Genomic DNA, 12,560 nt, shown 5'->3' with positions numbered 1-12,560 from the left:
TCACGCTTGCCAGCTGGAGAGGGAGTCATGCACAATTTAGCCCCTGTCCTCAGAGATTTGAAAATCTCAACTGCCCCCGACAGGTGAGCGTGCAAATGGGGAAGGACATCTGAGTACTTCCTCTTTCTCCTGCTCTTGGCTTTATGCAGGGCGCCAGTGGAGCCAACAGGTGGAGGTTGTTTATGGGGCAGATAGCGTCCTAAGGGTGCGTGTCCTTGCCTTTGCACCAGCCTCTGGTTGAAATGGGCACCTAGACCCAAGCCTGTGTGCCCCGTCAACTCTACCTGTTTTAGTATCTTTGAAATGTTAATTTGGGGAATTAGTAAATCATTGTGTGTGAATTTTACATACAGGGTGCTCATCTTTACCTAAAAATGGAAAATGCTTCACTTCAACTCTCCCTGGGTATGGTTTGGAGAGTGTACAGTGATCTCTCAAGTTCTATGAGATTAAGTAATTACGTCTAAATAAAAGGACATTCCGAATAATTCAACGGCACAATTTAAACAAGCACATCAAGCCTTAGACAACTTTGCCTTTAGGAATAGACTATGTCAGGGCTCCTGGGGGGCTCAGTCAGTCAAGCTCCTGACTCTTGGTTTTGGCTCAGGTCATGATCTCACCATTTGTGAGTTCGAGCCCCGCATCGGGCTCTGTGCTGATGGTGTGGAGCCTACTTGAGATTCTCTCTCTCTCTCTCTCTCTCTCTCTCTCTCTCTCTCTCTTTCTCTCTCTGTCTCAAAAATGAATTAATAAACTTTTAGTAAATAAGTAAATAGACCATGTCCATCCAAGCAGTTTGTTGGAACAGCAGCCCCCTTCCACCCTGCAGGGAACTGGCCACTATTCCCTGCCTGGGCTGCCTCTGTCCTTTCCCAGACGTGTTTTCTCATTCTTGACAGGTCCATACCTGTGGGGCTGTGCTCCACGTTCTCCTTGAAGCGCCCATGCACTTCCATACGGCACGTCCCACAGATTCCGTCCCCGGGAATTGCTCTGCCTGATCTAAAACTCTGCTGCCTCGGAGCATGTGTCGATGTTCACTTTGCTTTCTCCTCCCTTGGGATCCTTTCAGCTGGGTTGCTCTGCTCCCTCCTCACTGTCGTTGGTGTGCCCTTGGTCTCCCATGCTTTCTGGAAAGGCTCTGCTGCTCTCCGCTGCTGTCATTGCCACGGCTTCTGCTGCTTTAGAGATTTCTCCTTGGGTCCCACTCTGTGCACGATGAGGCTTCATTCTGTTGTTAACAACTAATTCTCAGAGAGCTTTTACTGTGCATCAGGCCATGCTATTCAGCTTTGCAGGAGTATAGCACAAGGGTTACGATCGTTAGCTCTGGAGCCAGACGGTGGGGGGAGAAGCCCAGCGCGGATACTTACAGCCCTATTTTGTGTTCATGGGCTAGTTATCGCCTTCTCTGTGACCGTTTCCTCATTTATAAAATGGGAATAATAAGGCTTCCTTCATAGGAAGACCATTGAGAGGATTAAATGAACATCTGAAAACTTCTTAGTATCTTTCTACCTTTAGCTCTCCACTGTCCAAAGCAACTCCATGAACTGATGTTCTGAGGGTGGCTCCAGGAACACAGCCTCCCAAGCCCAGGAGGGTGGGGATCCAACACCCTGGAGGGTGGGGGTTGGGGCAGGGAAAGTACCCGCCGGTGATGCCTAGCCTGGCAGTCACCGGCAGTATCAAAGTGGCTTATCCCAAAAGTTACCATGAGGCTGGGCTGCAGAAGGTCTGTTGACTCACTCTTTCTTTTACCTCCCTAGTGTTCATTTTTCAGGGCTTCGGGCATCCCTCAGAACTCTTCTTTCTTTCCCTTCCAGATTTTCCTTCTTATCATGCCATCCATTCATTTCATCAAGTTTTCCCAGCTTGCTAACTGTATATCATCCTATCCAAATCACCCATTTAAAAACCCTCCATAAGGGGGGCGCCTGGGTGGCGCAGTCGGTTAATCGTCCGACTTCAGCCAGGTCACGATCTCGCAGTCCGTGAGTTCGAGCCCCACGTCAGGCTCTGGGCTGATGGCTCAGAGCCTGGAGCCTGTTTCCGATTCTGTGTCTCCCTCTCTCTCTGCCCCTCCCCCGTTCATGCTCTGTCTCTCTCTGTCCCAAAAATAAATAAACGTTGGAAAAAAAAATTAAAAAAAAAAAAACCCTCCATAAGGAATTAGGCAAAATACTCTCTCATAATCATAACTACAAAAAAAGCTTTTGTTACAAGTGCTGTAGCACTAGACTCTCCATATAAAGAAGTAGCCGCTTATGGCTCTAGAGACCCTGGCAATTCTAAGTGCAGAACTCCCTAACACACACCCACTGTTGCGGAATAGACACCTGAATTAACGTTATCAACACAACGGAGAAGTCTTAATGTCACCAGAAATCTTTTCCAATGGCAAATGTCAAACAGGCTAGTGACTGGGCCTTGTTGAAACTTGGGGATGCTCTTCCCAAATATTCCCGCTCATTCTCCTCTCCATATTAAACTGACAGTTTGGAGGATGATGAAAATACGAAGCTTTATTTCCAGCCAGTGACTGGCATACACAGTCTTCTGGACTATGTTGACAGACACGATGTAGCTTTGGTCTGAGCCCAAAGAGGCTTCCACCCACCTCTCTCTCTGAATTTTAACCTTGAGAAGAGCCTGTGGAAAAAGATGGGTCTGTAGAGCATTCATTCACTCAATAAGTATTCGCTAGATACCTACGCTATGCCATGCACTGTTCTAGGTACTAGGGATACAGCAGTGAACGAAACAGACAAAAACTCCCTGTCCTTATAAAGTTAAGTAAATTACATAGCTTGTTGGAAGGTGATAAGCAAGATAAGAGAGATGGTGACTGAGGGGTAAAGGTCAAGGAGGGACTCAACAAGAATGTGATGTTTGAGCAAAGATATGAAGGAGGTGATGATGTGAATCATGCAGATATCTTGAGGAAGCATGTTCTAGGCACAGGAAGGAGCAAGTGCAAAAGTCTCGAGGTGAGAACATACCTGGAGTGTTCCAGGAACAGCAAGAGATCAAGTGTGGCTCCTGGGAAGAAAGTGCATGTCTGCACGAAGGAAAGAGGAGGAGGAGGAGGAGACAAGGGTAGACGTAGTGGTGGGTCAATTCGTGGAGGCTTGAAGGCCTTGTCAGAACCTAGACTTTTCCTTTGAGCAAAATGAGGAGCAACTGGCTGGTTTTGAGCAGAGGAGTGACATGACTCGACTCTCGCTAAACTGATTACTCTGGCTGCCATTGAGAATCGACTATAGGGAGTGAGGATGAGGCAGGGCAGATAAGGTGGGAGGCTATTAAAATAGCCCAGGTGAGAGATGAGCATGACTAGATCCAGAGTGAAAGCCCTGGACGTGGAGGAAGGGGTCAGATTTGGTATAATGTTCTGAAGGCGGAGCCATCAGAATTCCATTGGAAGTGGGTAGTGCGAGAAAATGAGGAGTCAGAAAGGATCCCAAGGTTGAGGGCTTGAACAGCTAGAGGGGGGAGCTCAGCTTTACTGAGATGGAGAAGAGTTTGGGAGAAAGACCAGGAGTTCACTGTTGCATATGATAAGCTTGGGGTTTCTAGTGTCTATCAGATATCCATGTGAAGAAGTCAAGGAAACCATTAGATGTCCAGGTCTGCAGTTCACAGGAGCGGTCCAGGGTGAAGATAGAAATGTAGGGACCATGAGCATATTCATGGTGTTAAGACTGGAAGGCATCATTGAGGAAGAGGAGAAGAGGTCCAAGGACTCAACGCCAGGATGCTACACCATTCACCAGTCAGGAGGAGGAAGAGAAGCCAGCAAACAAGACTGACAAGCAGCAGTCAGGGAGGAAGGAGGAAATTGGGAGACTTGGAACCAAGTGGAGAAAGAGTTTCAAAAAGAATAGAGTGTCAAGTGTGGCTGATATGTCGATGGATAGAATAAAATGTAGACTCTGAACTGATCTTTGGATTCAGTGATGTGGAAGTCATTGGTGACCTTGACAAGTTTCCATGGGGCAGCAGCCTTATTGGAGAAGCTTTAAAGCTGAATGGTAGGAGAAAGACTTTTGTTACTGATGGTGTGGTCCTCAGATCAACACCATCCATCCTCTGGGAGCTTGTTAGGAATACAGGATCTCAGGATCCTGCCCCAGACCTACCAAATCAGAAGCTGCCTTCTAACAAGATGCCCACAGGATTCACATGTGGGCTACAATTTAAGAACCCACGGTCAGTATGGCTAACATTAACAACTCAGGAAACAACAGATGTTGGCAAGGATGCGGAGAAAGAGGATCTCTTTTGCATGGTTGGTGGGAATGCAAGCTGGTGCAGCCACTCTGGAAAACAGTATGGAGGTTCCTCAAAAAATTAAAAATAGAACTACCCTAATACCCAGCAATTGCACTACTAGATATTTGCCCAAGGGATACAGGTATGCAGTTTTGAAGGGGCACATGCACCCCAGTGTTTATAGCAGCACTATCAACAATAGCCAAAATATGGAAAGAGCCTAAATGTCCATCGACAGATGAATGGATGAAGAAGATGTGATATATATACAATGGGGTATTACTCAGCAATCAAAAAGAATGAAATCTTGCCATTTGCAACTACCTGGATGTAACTAGAGGATATTACGCTAACAAAATTAGTCAGTCAGAGAAAGACAAATAATCATATGACTTCAATCATATGAGGACTTTAATATATAAAACAGATGAACACAAGGGAAGGGAAGCAAGAATAATATAAAAACAGGGAGGGGGACAAAACATAAGAGACTCTCAAATATAGAGAACAAACAGAGGATTGCTGGAGGGGGTGTGTCGGGGAGGATGGGCTAAACGGGTAAGGGGCATCAAGGAATCTACTCCTGAAATCATTGTTGCACCATATGCTAACTAACTTGGATGTAAATTTAAGAGAAAAAAGAAAAAAAGAAAAAGAAAAAGAACCCAGGGTACATATTCCCCTTATGTTGTGAAGAGAATAATTGGAGTAACCGAAGGGAGAGGTGGGGTCAAGAGATGGTTTTTTGGTGGTGGTGGTGGTGGTGGTGGTGGGGTTTGTTTGTTTCCAAAGATAAGAAAAATAATAGTATGTTTATAGGCAGATATCTACCCAACCAGTAGGCAGCCTGCTTGACACTTATGTCCCTAGGAAGACAAAGACAGAGACAAGAGCCAGTCTCAGAATGTCTCTTTAACATTATGGCTTCACTCTGTGGCCAAGTGGGTATCAGACTTCCCATCTTAGAGTCCGATAAACCGCTCCTCCCTTCTCTGACCCGAGGAAAAGCAGTAGAAATGGCCTTTCTCGGCCTACTTTCTTAGTAGTGTTTATTCCCTTTTATTCCAGGATTAGAGGGTGGCCGAGCCTTCTTTAATGCAGTCAAAGAAGGAGACACCGTGATATTTGCAAGTGATGACGAACAAGATCGGATCTTGTGGGTCCAAGCCATGTATCGGGCCACTGGGCAGTCACATAAGCCAGTGCCCCCGACCCAAGTCCAGAAACTCAACGCTAAGGGAGGGAACGTGCCTCAGCTGGATGCCCCCATCTCCCAATTTTGTAAGTAAATATGCCATTTGTTAAAAATAGCTCTGTAGAGGAAAGCAAATTTTCCAAAGTTGAATTAGAAAATCTAGTTGCTTTAATGTTAAGGATTCATAAAATTATGTTTGCTGGGGGAAAAAAAAAAAGATTAATTCAGGGGGAAAAAGTTGGAACTAAAATGTTAGATGAAAGTAATTTTAAAGTGCAATACTTGACATTTCCCCCCAAGGACTAAACAGAGGAAAATATATTTTAGGTATATTTTTATCTCTTTGTTTTGGTGAGAGTTTGGAATTCACAGCCAGGCTTGTATTTGTTTGAGTCCTTCAAATATAGTAGGTTATGTATGTCCTTGACTCATTTCTTCCTATTAAAAGTAATTTTAAAATAGGGCTTGATTTGAAGTAAATTTAAAGCTGCAACTTAGAACCATTTAAAAATAAATGATGACATTATCACATGCAGTGGAGAAAACAAAAAAAAAAAATGGTACCTAAAATCCCATTCTGAGCAAATATACCAGGACCCAGCAATGAAGCTGTTTCTTTAAATGTTGCTGGTTCATTTTCCAGTTCCTTTTCCTCTTACCTCTGTATCCGTTTTAACATCTTGCCCCTTTGCCATAACTTTTTGCTACCTAGGAGATTTTTTTTCCCTCTCCCAACACTTCTTATACATGAGGCAAGGTGAAATCCAGCATGCACTTGGAGACGTTTATTAAAACAAAGGCAATGGAAACACTGGAAATATAAAGCACCAAATAAAGTAATTCATTTTAGTTACAAACATCAACTATAAATAGAGAGTTGTGCCATACCCCGAATATCAAGTCATTCAGGGATCACTCAGGTACAAGTCATTTTCAGCAATCATCATGATGATTCCTTACTTTAGCACGGAACCTACTCAGTCTAGTTCACAGAGACAACCATCCAGGCTAGGAGACATACAAATGAGGAAGGCAGACGAGATCCCTGCTCTCAGGATACCTGCATCCCAGCACACAAATCAAAAAAATAAATAAGATAGTTGCAGACATTGAAAAATACAAAGAGAATGTAATGCAGTGGTGACTGGGTAGAGAGAGATGATCTGAACTCAAGCCCAAATGATAGGAAGTCAGCTCAAAAATACCTTCCCAGCAGACAGGAAAGCAGGTGCAAAAGCCCACAGCAGAAACTTGGGCTTCAAGGCAGCGGTTCTACATAATCTCTCCCTGTCACTCTTAAGCAAAATATGCATATGATTCAAATGATTTTACAGCTACACAGCTAAAGAGAGGTGAATTTTCTTTCCTAATAGATTCCACTGCCATGTCCATTTCTGTGTTCTTGTAACACCATTGCTTATGGCAAAAACAAACAAAAACTCTTTTTGGATGAGAAACACTATCCATCAGGTGCTCCAAGGAATTCCTGTCCAGTACCAATGGTTTCTTAAAGAAAGATGTATTACCCATGGAACATTATGGATAATCACACCATCACTATGGGTTTCCATACAGAAAACCCTGAAAGAAGGAGGACGAAGTTGAGGAAGGACATTGGGGTAAGGGACAGCCCTCCTGAACGTAACCACCACCATCTTCCCCACTCACTTCTTGTTTTCTCTAACATTTGTGACACTTAAGTTTATCTGAGATCAATAAAGAGAGAAGGCAACATCTCTTTCTCTGGTTTAGTCATGATTTGAGATCAAGCATACCCAATATTTATTTACTTTGTTTTAAAGAAACACTCCGTGATGGAATCCTTCCTTTCACCCTGCCTGACAGGCTCCATTTTAATAAATTTAGAAACAACACATCCTATCATGTTCCTCTGAAATAGAATTATGTGCACATCAGGGGAGAAAATTTCTAATTGTAATCACCATCCAAATCAACCTCATAGAACATGTATCTGAATTCAGTGGTATTTGGAAAATGCTGGTTTTCTTTCCAAAGAGTCTCAATTTCTTCTGAAGTCATTTCACCTACCTTTCAGTGTTTATGTTCTATCATCTGCCCAGATCAAGAAATCACTGCTTCATTTGTGATTAGCCTCATTTTTTCCTCACTAGGTTAGGAAAGAGGAAGGAATTCAGGAGTAAAATTAAATGGAAACCAGGTACTGATTAAAAAAAAAAAAAAGACCACCAATGGAGGCTGCTGAAGAGGCAATGAGTGTCTCCTCATGGAAATATGCAGGGGCTCTTGATTAGATTTTCCTCTGTGGGTAAGATTCATTTAGCAAGAAAATTAGAGTGCTAGTCATTAGGCATCAGCAGGAAGATTTAATTGAGTGCACAGGAGCTTGATGTATGTCACCACCCTAGTTGACATAGGGAACTTGTATTAAATAGAGAATCCAAAGCAAAATTCTAAGGGTTAGAATATGGGTAATATCATCCCTAGGTAAGCATGGGAGCTAATAGGTAATATCATCCCTAGAGAGCATGGGAGGTAGACTGAGAGATATGTGAGAAGGTAATGTAATTCATGCCTCTGGAATTTGTCCGTACCTTGTGGCAGAACCACCTTCTCTAGTGTCTTCTTAATCACTGTTAGGAACAGGGGTTCTCCAAAGGGTGTGAGGCCCTACTACACCTCCAGGTTCTATAAGAACAAAGCAACCACATTCATCCATGCAGATTGTGCACTTCCTTAGTCACTTTGCACACAGACAAAACGTGAATGGTGCCTGTTGAGTTGTGCAGTGCCCAATATGCACAACTGTATATGACCCTCTAATAAATGATAGTCCTTACCCGGAGCTTCAATCCAACAGTGTCGAACCCAATAATCTCATAGTTCCTTTACTACTAAAACAGACGCTCAGCACCCCTCCAGATTCTTTTTATCGCTAGTTTAGGCACTTAATAAAAACTGCAGCCAGAGTACCAGCAAGTGAGGCTTCTTTTCCCATAATTTAGCAAAGGAATCCAGTCAGGATTTTAACTGACCCAGCCTTTTGCACCACACCTGATCATTTGCAGTGAGGGGTATATAACACCAATGCTAAAGATTAAAAAAAAAAAGGAATAAGGAACTTTACATTCTGTAGTACTGCCACTGAGTAGTTATGCATAACAACCAAAAACTGGCTGGGGGTTGGAGAATATATCATAATTTTTAGTGGAATCTGCCACAAAATGGGGATTATGTCACAATTACTTTACAGCTACACTTAGTTTGTTAATTTCAAACCATCACTATGAAACAGATCGGGCCTGATCTATGGGTAGCAGTCATACTCACATTGTCGATTCATACTTAGGGTTACCGCCTTACCCAGATTCGCCCACGACTTCCCTGGTTTTAGCTCTGAAAGTTCTGTGTCCCCAGAAATTCGTTGGTCCTGGGCAAACTGGGTCAGGTTGGTCACCTGGCACTACAAAGCAAGGTTCTAGAAAAATGAAAAACAATCACAGCATAGTACTAAGTAGCAAACTTTGATCCTTCACTGATATTTGGCTCTCAGTCTAAATTGTCACATTGCAAACATTCAGGCACCGGTTCTGGAACAAAATGAGTAAAACCAATCAAGTATTGCATTTTAAAAAGGTTTCCTTGACTTCCAAAAGGTAAGGGTCATTGTTAAATACCTAATTCTGTACACAGTTCATCAAATCCAATATCTGTTCAAAATATTTGCCATTCTTGCAAGTGAATAATTTTTAGGAACAACGTTCGAGCGAGTTAACTTTGTAATCACTTTATTAGTATTACTTGGCAAAGGGAAGCTATGGAAAAATGGGAGAGGTTTTTTTGGGTAGAGAAAAATAAACACTCCAGTCTTGTCATGTCGCTGTCTGCTCAAGGGTAACTTGAGAATAGAACATCTTACAGTTTGGGAAGCTTGGGAGTAATTATGAGTTTATTTGGGTCTTTCTAAATTCGGTTTGACAGACTTCTGGGTACAGTTTTTATTTTTTGCAATTTCAAAATGAAAAGACACGTCTAAGAAAGAGTGGAGTGGAGTATTTCCATGGAATTGTAAAAACCGAAGAAAAAAATAGATCCTGCTATTCATTCGTTTGTATGTGACTCTACAATGATCTGGGGAGGGTTCCACCAAACTTTAAAACTTTTTTGTTCTTTTGTGGTTTTTTTGGTGTGTGTTGTCGTTGATTTAATTTTTCCCCTTTCATTTTGGTTACAACGTGAAGAAATGAAGTCAGTGGCTAGCTGTCCAATGTTTTTGAATCAATATGTGCAATGTTCCAATTTTGAAGGCCAATATTGCTCACCTTGGAAACTACGTCCAAATCTGTTGTTGAGGGTTGCCACAATTTATTACACCAAGTGGCCTCTCATTGAGACACCTGATTCCTGTCCAGTCTGTGTTAGAGGAACAGTAACAATCAGTACCTCCATTCTCATGTGGGGTGGAGGGAGGGGGGATTTTAAGCTTTGCTCTTTGGTCAATGATTACTTGATATATCACTTGAAATGAGTCTCATTTTAATGTCTGTTTCTCAACTAATAACTGTTAATCACATCATACATCCCCAAAGTTGGATGTTTTTGAGAACTGTTCTATTTTTACTATCACCCTAACAGCCTTCAACAGTTAGTGGGGTCTTGGTAACTGTTGGTTTGGGAGGGAGGGTTGATTTTGGTTTTTGTTTTATTTTGTATCATTTACGTTTTCTTGTTCAATCTTTGCTCAAACCCAAGAACTTTAGCTGCTAGGTTAGAACTCCTGTCTGCTTTCCTGAGCCTTGTTGCTAGTCTTTATGTTATTCTGGTTTGTTCCTTCTTACCCTGCTAACTTCTAGCTGGACTGAAGGGTAAGTGTTCCCCTATAGCTAGCACAGCTCAGATAATCAGACTAGATTATCTGACACCTGCAATGTGCTTCCTCCCTATCCTCTTAAATCTCCCTCATGTCTAGACTTTGTAGTAAAACTTTTCATGTTATTTTCCTGACCTTAGGTTTGAAATGTAAGCTTCCATACCGAAACTAGGATGCATGTGATGTGTGCATAATTGCCTCCTCTCCTTGGCTTTCATATTGGCATCAAATGATCCTCTGAGTAAAGCCAACCATTAACATCTCCTGATTTTTTTCATTCCAAGAATATTAATTAGCATCACAACAAAATGGCAAATAATGCCTTTGCTTCATGGAATTTACAGCTACCTGACTGCTTAATGCCTGAAAACAGATCATTTTGCACTCTGATAATGTGGTGTTTCTCCTCTCCCATTCCAAAGATTAGAACGGTCAGCGGTACCTGTGGGGCAGTAGCCGTGGATACCGTAACAAATAGAAAGGTGGGGTAGGAGACCCAAAAAGGTTAGCTGAACACGATTTCAAGAAAGTGCAGAATACAATTGATAAAGTAAATGCATTATTTGAACACTAAAGAGGTCGTTGTACTTGACTTGAGGGTGTGATCCAAGTAAGACCCACAAGAGGATTCATTTTGAAAGGAGAGCTCTAATACATGGGACTGCCACACACAGGATATTAAGGACGTGATTGAGTCCATATAGTTGATTCACAAAAGCTTCTGAATCACAACCCCCCCCCCCCCAGAGGGTTTGGACCTCTGGTCTCGAATGTCTCTCCGCCAGCCACCCCACCCCCAAGAACAAGGATAGCAATAACTGTTTTGACATCATTTGTATTTGTATTAATTTCTCTTAATATACACCTGTAAGAGAAAAAAGAAACTTTAAAACTTACAAAAACCTTTCTCTTCGCTGAGTTACTGATGAAAGAGAATCTACAATTCTTTTATTCATAGAAGGCAAAGCTGTCCACCCAATGTGTTGAGGGAAGACTTGACCTTAGAAGGAAATAGATAAATCAGTCAAGAGAGCAGGCAAATATGTACTTGAGTATTCTGAATGCTGATTTAGAAACCGTAGGTCATATCATTTCTCCTGCCCATTTAATAACAGTACTTTCTTCTAATTCTTTCTGTTTCTTTAATTTGCTTTCTTTACCCCTCTCTTTCTTTTTTTCTTTTGTTTTGCATAAATGTACCCCTGGCTAGCAGACAGATTTTTTTTTCACCACTCCAAGCAGATACTTAATTTAACTTTACTTTACTTTACTTTGAATGTCTGATGAGGCATTTTAAAAGCTTACCGTAGAATGTGAATATAGCGGGAATTTAGGATTTTGCTCTACTTTTTTTTTTTAAAGAATGAAAGAAAGGATGGATGAATAGATGATTGAATGAATTCTGTTCTGAGCGAATTTACATATATTTGCACAACAACGCATTGCTATCCTAGTAGATTTCCAAATAGTCGTTTGCCTTTATTCCTTTCTATAGTTTTATCACTGAGAGTTTTGCTGTATCTTCTTATATTGTCAACTTGCAGTTGCTACATTGCAGGAATGCAATATTAAAGAATTAACTCAATGCCAAATTAATTCGCATGACCCCAAACCACACTGTAAATCACTTTCCTTCTCCTTGCAAAAGTAAATGACTTTTTAAAAAAGAATAGACTCCCTCAATTAGGTCAAAAATTTTCCCAACACCATGATAGTATCTACATAGTGCATATTAAATGAAGGTTCATTTCTTTGTTAAGTGTTTCAGGCACATTTAAAATGTATTATTCATTAATCAGCTGAGCACACTCATGTCATACAGTGATTTACAGTAAGACACATTATTAATTAGCCAACCACAGAAAGTTTATTTTTGCTCATGTCACAGGGAACATAAAGACGTCATCAAGCACTCTGTAAATTCACTGAAAATGTAATAACTACAGCAGGGGAAATTACAGATCATTTATTTATTCATTTTGAGATCATGGACAAAATCTCTACTATGCTTTTTACTCAAAGCAACTGTCTTATAAAGAATTATAAAAATTAACTTGAAATAAACATCACATGTTTATCCCCTTAAGTATACTGCCATAGTAGTTTTAAAGTCAAGATTTTTGCAAAGTGCAATGTGGGCCTTCATAGCTCCTGAGAAGCCATGCTCTCTTGGCCATGCAAGTTAGCTTGACTGAGTCAAGGGGACCATGAAGGAATTAAGTTGTTTCTCAAGGGCAG

The 12,560-nt window shown here is 41.5% G+C and overlaps 1 protein-coding gene across 28 annotated transcripts in view; it reads left to right on the top strand.

Annotated features, from left to right (window-relative positions):
* The window catches only part of CADPS (calcium dependent secretion activator), a 476,275-nt gene that overhangs the window by 315,281 nt on the left and 148,434 nt on the right, over window positions 1-12,560 (top strand). For 15 of the 28 annotated variants that reach the window (XM_043587832.1, XM_043587835.1, XM_043587838.1 and 12 more), the window contains exons 11-12: window positions 5,347-5,559; window positions 10,306-10,317. In XM_043587832.1, coding sequence (XP_043443767.1) covers window positions 5,347-5,559; window positions 10,306-10,317 — 225 coding nt within the window. The remainder of the gene's footprint in view (window positions 1-5,346; window positions 5,560-10,305; window positions 10,318-12,560) is intronic. The other 13 variants (XM_043587844.1, XM_043587852.1, XM_043587847.1 and 10 more) reach the window with 1 other exon arrangement.

This window comes from Prionailurus bengalensis, chromosome A2 (assembly GCF_016509475.1).
Source record: "Prionailurus bengalensis isolate Pbe53 chromosome A2, Fcat_Pben_1.1_paternal_pri, whole genome shotgun sequence".
Lineage (NCBI taxonomy): Eukaryota > Metazoa > Chordata > Mammalia > Carnivora > Felidae > Prionailurus > Prionailurus bengalensis.
Note: the sequence above shows the minus strand (reverse complement) of the source record. Positions and strands in the feature narration are given on the sequence as shown.